Here is a 13,823-nt window from a genome sequence, read left to right on the forward strand (position 1 = left end):
CCCAGTTTCAGCAGAACAGGCAACAGAGAGGCAAATTCCCCAGCAACTCACAGCCATTGGCTGACACCCACCAATCCCTCCGGCTCTCCAGCCCGGCCTTCCTGGCATGCCCACGGCTCCCAGCTGCCCACAGCTGGCAGCTGCACAGGGATTGGGGCAGGAGCAGGGCGGGACTGGCCCCTCTGCAGGGCTTGGATGGATGGATGGATGGATGGATGGATGGATGGATGGATGGATGGATGGAGGATGGATGGATGGATGGATGGATGGATGGATGGATGGATGGATGGATGATGGATGGATGGATGGATGGATGGATGATGGATGGATGGATGATGGCTGGATAGATGAGGGTTGGATTGATGGATGGATGGATGGATGGATGGATGGATGGATGGATGGATGGATAAAGGATGGATGGATGGATGGATGGATGGATGGATGGGGGATGGATGATGGATGGATGGATGGATGGATGGATGGATGGATGGATGGATGGATGATGGATGGATGGATGGATGGATGGATGGATGGATGGATGATGGATGGATGGATGGATGGATGATGGATGGATGGATGGATGGATGATGGCTGGATAGATGAGGGTTGGATTGATGGATGGATGGATGGATGGATGGATGGATGGATGGATGGATGGATGGATGATGGATGGATGGATCGATGGATGGACAGCTACACCAACTTCAGTGGCACAACTAGGGTATCCCAGACCGGCATGGGTTGGGAAACAGTGCTTTGATGCCAGTTTGCACTTTTAGTGACATGGCAGGGACAGCCAGACCTGCTGGTTTGGGGGCTGAGAGCATTCCCAGGAAAATACGGAGAGCAGAGCCTGCACCTCTGCACATGGCTGCCTCCAGGGACCTGTGGGCATGGGTGGTCCTCCAGCTACCACAGAGCCACACTGGAGTTCTGACTGGCCCTGCTGAGCAGCCATGTCCAGAGAGAGCCGTGGCACACCAGGGACCAAAGCCCTGCCCAGTACCCCTTGCCCGTGCTCTTCCAAGCAGGCGAGGAACGAAAGCAGCCAAGAATCGTTTTCTTTCAAGCCCGCCTGCAAACCAAAACACAGATGCCACATCTAATTTTAGGCCTCCCAGCCTTGAGAGTGTTCTCCCGAGTCTCTGTGAGTGAGCAGTGAGATAGTCATCTCAGGACACGCCGCAGCCGCAGTGGCTGCGCACCCGCCTTGACCCCAGCGCTGGATAGCAGGGCAAGGGCATAGCAGGAGGGCACAGCGTGGCCAGGAGTTAACAGATCCCCACAGGAGATCCTGCAGGACACACTGAGCCCCCTCCACTAACTGCAATCGAGGGCAGATGGACTGGCCAGCTGCCCTGCTAACCCCAGGCTGCCACTTTCTTCCTGCTTGACATGACAATTGCTTCAACTCAGGCTATAATCCAAGGTTTTAAGCACCCACGTGGCAAAAGGGAAGGTGAACTGAACAAGAAGAGAACAGCTGTCCCCCGGAACCTCAGCTCCCATCTCAGCTCAGCTCTGCCCAGCCTCAGCACGGCCCCAGTGGGATGTTCTGCCCTGCAGGCTTCCCAGAACTGTGCTCTGCTCCCTCTTCAAACCACCCCCAACACAGCCCAGAACCAAGGACCCGGCATTTGGCACAGGCTGTGCTGTAAACAAGAAAGGGAAAAAGTCTCTGTCCTGCTATTGTTTTTCTAACCATTTAAAGATGCTCCAGGGGACTGGGGAGCAGACTGGGAAGTAACAGATTTCTTTGTAAGGGGAAGATCCTATTATCAGGGAAAAGACTTTTTGACTGCAGGGAACACGTGAAAACAAAGCCAATTACGGAGAAGCCAGGAAAACGAAAGGCTGAGTTCATGGGGACGATGTCACATGTCCTGGAGCACAGAAGCATGCACAGGGACAATGCCCAGAGCCAGCCCACGGGGATTACAGCCCACACCAGACCCATGGCTCCAGACACGTGTCCCCCAGCCCTGCCCTGCTCACAGAGCACTGCCAGACAGCAGCAGAGGGAGTGGAGGAGAGATGGGGGCTGGTTCTCAGTGTCTGAGCAGGGAGAAGCAGCAATGCTGATTCCACACCAAGCCCTGTGCTCCCTGCAGAGGCTCCCAGAGCTCCAGCCACCTCTCCTTCCTGCGGGCAGCACATGGCACAGTGCCTGCCCTCCAGGGACATGTGTGCAGAGGGAACTCTGCAGGCCCCAGGGTGAGGGCTGGGGATGTTCCTCATACCGGAGAGAACACACACAGAATCTGTGTGTGGTGCTCATGGGAAGGTGATGAACATCCACAATGTGCACAGGCACACACACGATTCAATAGAAACAGTAAATCACCCGAGCTCTCTTTGCAGCGGGATTTCATTTTCCAGCTGACGCACCCCATCGCCTCCCAGATGAAAGCTATCAACCCAATCAGCACAAGAATTCCTTCCCCGTGTTTCTCTTCCAAGAGGAAAGTGGAGCTGCCGAGATATCCCGTCCCAGCCCTCCCAGCAGCAGCTCAGGAGATGCTGCTCTGCTGACGGGCGCGAGGGGGAGGAGGCAGGAGCCTTCACGAGGAAATTTGTGATACAGAAACTTGTGCCTGGGCTCTGTTCTCAGCACACAGGCCAAGGTCAAAGCGGGTTTTTTTCTGCCATTTCTAACCGGCAAAGAAGCAAACACAGCTAAAATCTGTAACAGCAGCCAAAATGCTGAGGGCTGGTGAAAACACCAGAGAAAGAAGTGTCGTGTCTTTTCGGGAGAGACAAGAAGCCCCCTCCATCCATCCCCAGGCAGAGATAGCACAAGGGAGAGGAAACAAACCCCACCTCATCCCAGGGACTGAACACATCCTCTGTAAATGTATTCTGGAGATCTGCAGCCTCCCCTCTGGCATTTGTAGGGATTGGTCCTGCTGGCAGCAATTCCAGAAGCACTCAGCAGGATGGGGGGTCTGGAAGGTGAAGATGCTGCTGTAACACAGAAGGATTTGCCCTGAGGTTCCTCCCAAAGCCACTGGCTACAGCCAGCCCATGTCTAGTCCCTGCTGGAGCAGATTGGTGCAGTGGGACAGGTCACCCACCAGAATGCACCACCCATCCTTAGGTGACAAAGCCAGGCAGGAGCAACATGGTGTAGTGGGAGTGCAGTGAAATGGGCTTTAATGCCCCTTCCAAAAAAACCATTCCCTGAGTCTATGACCAGACTCCCCAGGCTCCAGCAAGAGCTGGAACGGGCAGCCAGCAGCCAGGACATCCCCCCAGCAGTGCCTGTCACAGACACCTGGCTACAGACATGAAAGCATGCTGCCATGCTCAGTGCATGAGGGGCGGCTGGAGCTCTGCATGAAGCTGCTCTGCCAGCCCAGGCACACCCCAAAAGTGTCCCAGGAGCACCCAGATCTCAGGGCAGACACACCAAATGGTAAATATGCCTGTGCCCAGCTGCTTGCCCTGGCTAAGGCTGCTCACAGCACCCCCTCCCCAAGCCAAGGGTGTCTGGGCCAGCACTGTCAGTGTCCCAGCATTGGTGGTTCTGCACTGACTCTCCCATCCTGATTTAAGCCATCTCTTTTGCCCCTAGAGCTGTTTGGGAAGTGACAGCTGCCTTGCCTGTCACAAGGTGCTCAGCATGGTCCACCCAGCCCCAGACAGGCAACACAGCAGACTGGCCCCTTCAGGGAAACAGGGGCTCATCCCAGGAATCATTATTTACTTATTAGGATGGGCTCTCTTCTCCTTTGGATGGCACAGGGAAGCCACCAGGACACCTGTGGAAAGCACGGGTGTAATCCAGCCCTGTGGACACCCGAGCTGCCTGGTGGCCTGGGAAAAGGGCAGAAGCTATAAATACCTGGGCAACTGGCATATACTTTTAAGATTATTTCTATTACTGCAAATCACTTAATCTGAGGTCTGTGTCCCTAGAGCCCAATCCCACCACTCCTGAGGACGTGTCAGCACCTGACTTCGCTGTCACCATTTGCAGAGGCGTCCCCGGGCGGGGGCTGGGGAGTGTCACACAGCGGGTGACCTTGCTCTCTCTGGCCTCTGTTCAGGCTGAGCGGGGAGCAGGCAGCACCATGAGAGCAGCTGAGCCACGCTGACCCGCGGCACGCCGAGCCTCGCAGCTCCCCGGGGAGAGCTGCCGAGGCTGCACTCCCGTAACCCTGTCCTGCAAACACCGTCCCGGGGGCTGGACGGGGCTCTGGGGCCAGCGCAGGTGAACGGGGCCATGGATGGGGCCCAAAGTCCAGCACGCTGCTGCAGGATGGTCCCTGGTAGGTGGCACAAAGCCAGCACGGCCCCGCGGGACCCCAGCGCTGAGCCGGGGCACTCACACAGCACGGGGCTGCTGTCAGACCTCAGCCTGCAGAAAAGGGACAATTCCCTCTCCCACACTTGCCTGGAGGCTGAATGAACCGCTGCTCCCGAGATCTTCAGCAGTAAAGTCCAACTGCTGGGAGTGTTTTTATTACTGTTAGAGGAGACTTTGAATCTCACCTAAAAACGCTGGCGAGAAGAATCAGGGTTGCAATGGATTTAAAGCAGAACAAAGCACAGGCACATGCCGCAGTGCCCACGAGCACTGCCCACTGCAGGTGCCTGGCCAGGGTGGGCTGGACTCCCTGACAAGGAGGTCTCACCCGGAGCAGGCAGGGGATCAAGGGTGGGTGGCATGGATGAGTAGCACAGGCAGATCAGGGACGGCAGGCAGCAGTGGTAACAGAGAGAGAATATGGATGGAGAACCTCCGTCACAAGTCTTTGCCATGACAACTGGGCCAGTTCCTTTTCATTTCAATGAGCTCCCTCATACCACTGTTAACAAACAGGGCTGGCTCTGGTCCCCACAGTGTGCAGCAGTGGTCGGTACCAGGGCCACCAGCCACTGCCAAGGCCACCACTGGGCATGCCTGCACGGCCACCCACTAAGAGGTGATGTGACCACATCTGCTTCCTAATTGTTTACCAGGCAGAAGTGCTCTGCTACAACAAGAGATGGGACATCTGCCTCCTGTGTGTGCTGGATCCCTGGAGGAAAAGAAAGAGCAGGAAAGGATCCACTCCCCCCACAGGAAGTGTTGCCATTGCTGTTTTCCTATGAACTTGGTGCAGAGCTAGGTTCATCCAGGGTGAGAGCAGGTCACTCTGGTCAATGCCCACATCTTACCCAATGATGACCCCAACAGGAGGTGCCTGTGCCCCCTGTGCCACGTCACTACATGCACATGGTGGCACCAAGCTGCCCTCCCCAGCTGGCCCAGGCTGTCCATGATGGCTTTGTGGCACTTGCTTTGCATCAGTCTGAGGTGCAGACGTGCCTTCTGCAGAAAATCTTCCAAAAAGAAAATTAACGTGCACAAAGTAATGAGGCTGAGGAGTTGTGCAAGGAAGAATCTTCATTTTTCCTATACATTTTTAATGTTCCAGAGCCATCCCCAGCTGCACAGATCTCTGGGATGTACCAGGGCAGCTCTCAGAAACAAACAGTTTTTACTAGAAGTCATAGAAAGTCTCCCACTGAATAGTTTTCTTTCAGTAAACACTCATTTGATAAATTTTAAATGTTCTCATGATGATAAAATAAATACAATTTCTTTCTTTTGTAATTTTAGTCCACAATCGTTAGCAAAAGTATCCACTGCAAACACCAACCCAGCAGGCTTCAGTGAGTGCTCCAAGTCTAGACAGCAACTGGCAATGAAGAACTGGCAAAGTGGGACAGCCACCTTCCAACAATCAATTTATAAAATATGAATGAAGGTCCGTGCCAAGAGAGGAATTCATGGGAATGATAGAAAAACACAAAGAACTGAGCCACTGCTCTCTACTACAAATTGTTCTTAACCCCATGTAATGAAATTGTTTTCATCATGTCAAAACACGACTACGAGACTTCCAATATTTTGGGGAATTTTGTGATTTCTTCCCACAACACATGGCGGTGTTTCCAGCTTTCCTCCCAGCTCAGGAGCGTGCTCCCCTTGCCATGCAGAGACTGACTTGTGACCTGCTCCTCCCGTGCCCATCCGCGATGCAGCCGCGGGGGCCCGGGGGTGACCCCTGGCACGGACACAGAGCGGGCTCTTGTCCCTGCTGGAGCCCGGCGTGGCCTTGGAGGGTCCTGCTCGGGCGTGGGCAGCTGGCATGCCCCTTGGATGCCGCTCACACTGGCTGCCTCGCTACAGTGTTTCTGCTTTCATTCTGGCCGGGACTGTCCCACACCTTCCTCGCCCTGAGAAAGGGCACAGAGGCAGCGACTTCCAGGAATTGCAGGCTCCGTGCCTCGGGGACACAATCCCAACTCCAGCACCCACTGATGCCCATCCCCTGGTACCTGTGCCCATGGCAGGGATCTTGTCCTGGGGGACAAACCCATCTCTGCAGAGGGAATCCTGACTCCTGTCCCCTGGGCTACCAAACACACGCTCCTGTTCCAAATCAGTATTTTGACACGCTCAAAAGCAGCACCAGAGCACTTCCCATTGTTAACTGGCTCTCAGTCTGGAATGAAGTTCTCCTAGGAGGAAAACCAATGGTTATGCCAGACTGGCTGCAGGGAGTGGTGCTCATCTGTTCAGTGGATAAACACCTGTGCAATAGGGAATCTGTAAACAGCAGGCAGAATGTAAAAGCCGCATAAGCAGGAGAAAAGCTGCCATGAGCAGATCATCAGCAGCCCTGAAGCCTCGGGAAAACACACAAAATACCTGTGTGACTCCAACCCAACACTCTGAAAGCTTTCTGTGGATTGCTTCTTTGCCAAAATTTTCTGATTTGCAGCTGCTGCTTCCAATACCAAGTGCCACATAAAGCCTGTCTTATACTGCAGCCAGCACTTGAGAGGAACCAGGGTGGAATACCCACTGCCGATACCAAGCACAAGACTGTGAAAGCAGCTTCCAGAAGGTGTAAGAGATCAAAAGCACAAGACATTTGGAAAATAGGATGGGAAAGTCTAGAGGAAGAGGGGGCAAGGTCTGCATTTGAGCAGGGAAGAGGCAAAGAGACGCTGTGTACCCTCGGAGCAGCGAGGGAGGTCCCACAGGGACACCCTACATGTCTGCCCAGCCCCTGGCAGGTGATCCATCTCCTCTTCCCAGTGGTAAGGGAGAGCTGGAGCACAGGAGAGCAGGGAAGAGATGGAGGGACAGACAGAGGAGGGAGGGGAAAATGAGGAGACCATTTTATGAGATTTGATGTATGCCCAGGAGTGAGGAAAAGGAGCCACAGTGCCGTGCTCCAGCGCAGCGCCCGCCTTGCTGCTCCCCCAGTCCTGAGGGGCTCTCCTTGCTGAGCACAGCTCCAACATCCCTGCAGCTCCAGCTACCCAGCCCCCATGGATCGCTCATTTCACAACCTCAGCTTCAGCCATGACAGACTTGCACCCTGCCACAGCCTGCTATCATGCCAGCTCACATCCAGCCAAGCCCTGAGCTCCATTCCAGCTCCAGCTGGATATCACAGCCTTCCTGTGTCTGAGCAAGGAAAGGGCGAGAGGTGATGAGGAAGAAATGTGTTTATCTTTTCTCCATTTATCAGGAACTGACAACAAGCTTTAGCACACCCCCAGCTCCCCTGGCCACCAGAGGCTCCCTGTCCATGTGTCTGTAGGGGCCAAAGGGACCAGCTGCCCACATGATGTTCTGCCATGCTCCTCTTGTCTTCAAAGAAATATTTACATCCTATGGCCAATTGCCAGAGCAGAAAGGTCACACTGACAACAGCAGACGGAGGGTCAGCCCTTCCCAAGGGCTTTGGAGTTCTGCCAGTGCAGTGCTGGGGGTCCCAGAGCCCTCCTGGGACTGGGATGCCAGAGCAGCTGCTGCTGGGCACAGACTGGGAGTGAGAGCAACCCTGAGAACGACCTCCTGCCTCATTCCATCTCTCGGTGTAACAGCTGCCCTTCACTCCTCCATCTCTTTGCCATTCTTATCTCCTCCCTCCATAGGAAGGAATTACTGCAGGTTTTATCTGTAAGCCTATCACAATTACAGAGCAGAAACGATTACAGAGCCATGGAGCCAGGTGATGAATGAACACGTGGCACTGAACCAAACTGACCACAGCCAGACCAGGGAAGGGAACCAAAGGCAGATGTAACCAGAAAATACCAGGATTCCAACCAGTACCATCACCAGGTAACAGCAGCAATAGCAAATGCCACTTAAAAATGTCTGAAGCTACACAGACGGCAGATTTTCCTGAGCCAAAAGCCCCTTAAATCCTTTTCTCCCCTTTGATTCCATTGCTCCAGTAACAGCTCCTTCTCTGATTCCATTTCATTCTAAACCAGAGGCCACCCCCTCCAATCCACCACTGTAATTTGTCTTCTGATGGCAGAACCTTGGATTTATTCTGACAATGCTCCATCTTGCTCCTAAAAAAGATTTTGTCACCTCAAATACTGCTGGTAGTAATGATGTAACAACCAGAGCAAAAAGATAAACAGCTCCAAGTCCACAGAGTAACAAAACATCTGATTAATTTGCTAATTACATTAGTAAATAGTAAGCCTGACTGGTGCAGTCAGGGACATTCTACCAAAAGCTTTACGTTAAACCAAAGTGTGTTAATAACCACAGTGTTTCTGAGATGTGCCAGAACCTCTTAACCCTGACACTCCCTCAAGTATTAAAAACTGCTCATGCTTTAGTGTTGTATGAAGGGTGTTAAAAAATATCTACCCATACATGGTCCCAACTGCAGCGGGGTAGAACTGGGGCTTGGGAGAACTCCATGCTTGAGGGAAGATCCTGCTGGCAGGCAGCAGGACCATCCAGAGAGGAAAGAAAGCACACCTTGAAACGCTCCTTATTCTCCAAAGCAAGGGGGCCTGTGCGTGCCTCTGCTCCCAGCAGTACCCCGAGGGACAGGGCTCTGAGGTGCCCACTGCCCCTGTACAGCCCCAGAAGTGCCCCTCACTGTCCTCACAGAGCACTGGGGCTGCATCCTCTGAGGCTACGAGGGGAAAGCTTTACGTGCAAGGTCAAGTAGGGCAGGAGATCAGACCTAGAACCAGACAGCACAGGGATGCAGGTCCAAAATTTCCTTCCATCAGGAAATTTTACTACAGAGCCTCTCAGCTCCCACAAACCTTTCTCTCCACAGACCCTGCTGCCTGGGCTGCTGGTACATGATCCGCCGCTCCAGGAGCAGCAGAGGCTGTTCCTGTGCTGGCACCCACAGATCCAGGAGAAAATGCAAAGCTGCAGGAACAGGCCAGCAGCGTGCTGTAAAGCTAATGGAGACTTTGCTAGGATAAAATGTAAACCTGGCAGCAATTAACACATGTGGCTTGAGCCAGACCTCGACGAGTGTTCCGCTTTCCTTACGGTGTTTGGAAATGACATCTGAGCACAGGGAGACGATGTCCCTCCATTACACCTTTGCTGCAGCAGGGTAGTGCTGTACAAACCTTGGAGTTCAAAGCACAAGACACTGGTTTGTAAAGGTTGCTGTGCCAGCTCCAGCCCTGCTGATCCCACAGAAGTCTGCTAGGGGAAGCAGGCACAGAGCACACCCAGCAGAGCTGCAGGGAAGGGGAGTATACAGCACTTCCCACAGGAATGAGGGAGATGTCGCTTATCTCCAAGGCAAACCCAGGCAAAATGTACCTGCTGCTGCCTGGTCCAGCCTCCAGGACTGCCTGCAGACCTCCATGGGAGCCCACACCTGCTCTCCTCTCCCGACATTCCCTGTCTGTGCGGGATCCCACTGCACGGCTCCGCAGGCAGAACGGCATGGAACAAACCTGCACCGCCACCGCCAGCACTGAACTTCCCCAACTTGATTCCTCCCTGCCCCCTCTGCACTGATTCCAGCAGAGATTTATCCAGACTCCAGAGACACACCCAGAGCTCGCATAGCTCCTGCCACGTACGAAGCTCACAGCTGGATGATGCTCACAGCTGCACTCTTTCTGACCTGTCATTACTTTTATGCTTTTTTCTTTTGCCAAGCCCTTGACATCTCTGTACAATCCCCCAGTAAATCACTGTGTGAATGGAAGTTGCTTCAGTACCCAAATGAAGCTCTGGGCATTTAAAACAGAAACAAGCCCAGAGGCAGTGCACTTGCCTAGTGCTAATTTAGAGGTAAAATCTAATTGTTCATTTCAGCCTTTGCTCCCAGCATCCCAAGCATCACAGGGTGAGTGTGTGGATGCAGGACTCCCACGATACAAACCCCAGCTGAGGCCTCACATACTCCTGGATGGGGCTGCCTCTGAGCCAGCAGAAAATCCCTTGGGCAGCCCTTTCTCCCCCCACCATTTCTATCAGCTCGGCCACATTCTGTTGTGCTGACAGGTGAGAATGCAGGTGCCCACTGCTTTAAACGCTGTACAGGTATTTTACAGAAATGGCTCACATCCTTTTTTTGAAGTTAATCCACCACGAAAAATTATTCTTGATTGAATCCAACTTCTCAAAAAATATTCCCTCCCCTGGTTCATTCCCAAAACCTGTTCTAGCTCTACTTTAAAACACATTTTCTACCTGTACTTAAAACAGCCCCGAAGCACAGGTGATGTTTCTCTGCCACCACAGTCGGGGCTTCCTGCTCTGCACAGTGCATTCCCGGCAGGCAGCTCTCGGCGGGACAAGTTGCTGGGAGGATTTTAACTCGATGTCAACATCCGTCCGTGCTTCAGGGCTCAGCGTCCCGATCTCGCCCGCTCCCAGCGGCCGGGAGCAGCGGGATAACAGATGCGTGAGGAAACGAGATAAACGCAACGACCTCACAGGACGGCGGGGACACCAGGCGTGCACCGCGCTGCTCCTGGCACCATCCCGCCCAGTCAGTCCCAAATGAGGGCATCGCGGCAAAAGGGAAGATTCGGCAGCGGAGAGGCACCAAAGCGGGAACAGGCAGGACACAGCGGGGATGGAGCCGCGGTGAGCGCGGGGTGACAGCGGTGACAGCGGGGAGCGGCGCGGGGTGCCGAAGGTGGCATGAGGGATGCGGGCACGGGATGCCGGTACTGGCGGGATGCGGGATGCCGGCGGGAAGCACAGCGCAGGCTGCGCTTGCCGGTGGGCTGCGGGACGCGGGTACTCACCGGAGGTCGCCGTAAGCGCCGGGGTAGCCCTCGACCCAGGGCTCCAGCTCGCTCTTGATGCCGGGAGCGGGGGCGGCGAAAGGCGCCCGGCCCGGTGGGTACCAGGCATCGGCAGGGCAGTCGGCGGGCCCGGCGGGCGGCTCGGGGCACGGCCCGTAGAGCTGCCCCTCCTCGGCGAAGAAGGTGGGCCAGGGGGGCGCGGGGCCCGGCGGGACCAGCTCGGCCCCGAAGCGGCACGGGCCGCCCCAGCCGCCGCCCGGGGCCGGCCCCGCCGCGCTCTCCAGCTTGACGCGGCCGAAGCCGCGGGGCAGCCCCGGCCCGGCGGGCGGCTCGGCGGGCAGAGCGGCCTCGAAGGCGGGCGAGGGGTCGCGGGCGGGCGGGCGCGGGGCGCGGGGCGGCCCGGCGGGCACGGCGAACATGCAGTCCTCGCGGGGCAGCTGCTCGGCCGGAGCCTCCAGCGCCTCCAGCGCCAGCCCCATGGAGGCGGACACGGCGCGGCACAGCTGCCGGGCGCTGTCGCCCAGCGGATCTTCCTTGTCCACCGGCTCGCTCTCGGGCGGCGGCAGCATCGGAATCGCACCCGCCTCGCCCAGCAGCTCCCTCAGCTCTCCGGAGCAGGGGAAGGACGAGCCCATGGCGGGGCCGGCGGCCGGCAGCGCCTTGCCGGCGGCGCGGGGCTCGGGGGGCGGCAGGCAGCCCGGCGGGGGCGGCAGGCAGGCGGGCGAGTCCGGCGGCGCTCGGGGGCTCGGCGGGCAGGGCGCGCTCGGCGGCGGCTGCCCGGCGCCCGGCTCCTCTCGCGGCGGCTGGAAAGCGTCGCAGACGCTCTGGAAGAAGCTCTGAAAAGCCCCGCGGAAGGTCCTGCCCGCCGGCCGCGGGTAGACGCGACCGACCCCCAGCTGCACCTCCATGCTGGCCGAGCGCGGGGCAGCGACCGCTGCGGCGGCGGAGCGAGGCGAGGCGAGGCGAGGCGAGGGCGGAGAGCCTTGGCAGCGCTCCCGGCCCGACCCCCGCGGGCCGCCTACCCGCGGCGCTGCTCGGCGGTGCCCATGGCAGTGCCCGCCGGGCTGGCAGCTCGGAGCGCGCAACAGGCAGCGAAAGTTGTCGGCGGGGGCGCGGGCAGGTGCGGCGGCGGAGCCAGGGGCGGGCGGGGGCGGCCGCGGGGAGGGAGGCGCGGCGGGGAGACCGCCCCGCGCCGGGGCTCCGCCGCGATTAACTCTGTGCCGGCCGCGCTGGAGAGCCCCGGGCTGCGCTCAGCCCCTGGAGCAGCGCGGGCGCGGAGCCGCAGCCCCGCCGCAGTGTCCGGGCTTGGCGCCTCAGCGGGCGGGTGGGAGCTGGGTGAGCCCGCCCGGCCCGGCACGGCTCGGCTCGGCCCGCTGGGACATCGCCCGTCACCGCGGCCCCGGGGGAGAGCGCCCGACCGGCCCCGCGCCCCGGCTGGGCGGGACGGGGCGGGGATGGGGGCGCGGCGGGGCTGCCCCGGTTCCCGGCCGCGCTGCTGATGGAGCGGAGCGTGCGGGCCGCCCGCCCCGGGCCGGCTCGGCTGCTCCCCCGCTCTCCCCCCGGCTGACAGCTGGCGCAGCTGGGCGGACTTGGTCAGAAAAATGCTCCTTTTCGCGCTGGCTTAGCAGCTCCCCGCCCTCGGCCGGGCCCGAGGCGACCCCCGCAGCTCTTGGTTCCCGAGGACCGCCCGCTTCCACCTCTCGCTGCCCCGCGTCGTGCCACAGCCCCCGCCTGCCAAAGCACGAACCATCCCGTGGGCATCCCCGCCCGGGTCACGCACCGGGATGAAAAACACCTCGCTAGCAGAGAGAATTAGTGCGGGACCTGCCGTAAACAAGGCTTGAGCTCCCCTTGCTGGTCCTGGAATAGCAATCCTAAAGCAACTTCTGGGAAACACCATCCCCAGGCAACCTGGGAACGGAATCATTTTCATTCGAGGGAGCATAAAACAAGCCCGTTACTTTGAGCCCCTTTGAAGACAAAGGGAAAAAAGTCATAAATAAGCAGAGCCCGTGGGGAAAAAAGAGAGAGAGATCCCATCTTTTAAAAGCTTTTTTACAAGCTGTAGAAGATAAAAATAAAAATCGAAGCCCAGCCAAGGAAAATTTGGCAATGGCCTCCATCCTGCCTGCGGGATCGGAGCAGCTGGGGGAGGGGGAGGAGGGCTGGTGTGCCAGGGGACGGGGTCACTGCCTTGGCTGCTGCAGCCTGGCACAGCTGGGGCAGGGGCTGCCACCCCCCAGGACTGTGCCCAGTTCTCCCCGGCCCCCAGTGAGGAAGAAGAAACCAGTGAGGTTTCTTTGCAGAGAAACCTCATCAGATCTCGCGTGTGGGTGAAACACCAGGCTGGGCTCTGCTGCCGAGTCCCACAGCCCCTAAAGCACAGCTCAGCTAACGCCTGGGATGGTCAGACCAAGGGAGGTGCAGCAAGATATCTGCTGCCCAGTGGATGTGGGTTCCAGTGTGGTTGTTGTTCCAGCCTCTCAGAGCTGACAGGCTCCTGGAGTGAAATATACAGTCTGGAAAACATCTAGAGGAGGATTCTCACTGTCAGCCTCAAGAACTGCATTGAAAGGGCAGCGGGCTGGGGCTGCAGCGTGGTATCACTGCAGGAACAAGGGCCTCTATGCCTCAAACCAGACATGGGTCATGACCAGAGAGCTTTGCTTGACCCCACTGCTCCCACAAGGAGGAAACATCCTCAGCTTGTACCCCCTGGAACACCACAGCCTGCAAAGAACTCATCACAGTTCAGGCTTTTGGTGTTC

At 57.3% G+C, this 13,823-nt stretch overlaps 1 protein-coding gene and 1 long non-coding RNA gene across 2 annotated transcripts in view; one reads left to right on the top strand and one right to left on the bottom strand.

Moving 5' to 3' along the window:
- The window catches only part of AR (androgen receptor), a 41,471-nt gene extending 29,056 nt beyond the window's left edge, over nucleotides 1-12,415 (bottom strand). The window contains exon 1 of the mRNA XM_064426584.1: nucleotides 11,056-12,415. Within this exon, the coding sequence (XP_064282654.1) occupies nucleotides 11,056-11,963 (908 nt within the window). The 5' untranslated portion in view covers nucleotides 11,964-12,415. The remainder of the gene's footprint in view (nucleotides 1-11,055) is intronic.
- The window catches only part of LOC135304314 (uncharacterized), a 36,053-nt gene continuing 32,685 nt past the window's right edge, over nucleotides 10,456-13,823 (top strand). Inside the window, exon 1 of the long non-coding RNA XR_010365733.1 lies at nucleotides 10,456-10,891. This is a non-coding gene — a long non-coding RNA (uncharacterized LOC135304314). The remainder of the gene's footprint in view (nucleotides 10,892-13,823) is intronic.

Source organism: Passer domesticus, chromosome 7, assembly GCF_036417665.1.
Source record: "Passer domesticus isolate bPasDom1 chromosome 7, bPasDom1.hap1, whole genome shotgun sequence".
NCBI classification, from domain to species: Eukaryota; Metazoa; Chordata; class Aves; order Passeriformes; family Passeridae; genus Passer; species Passer domesticus.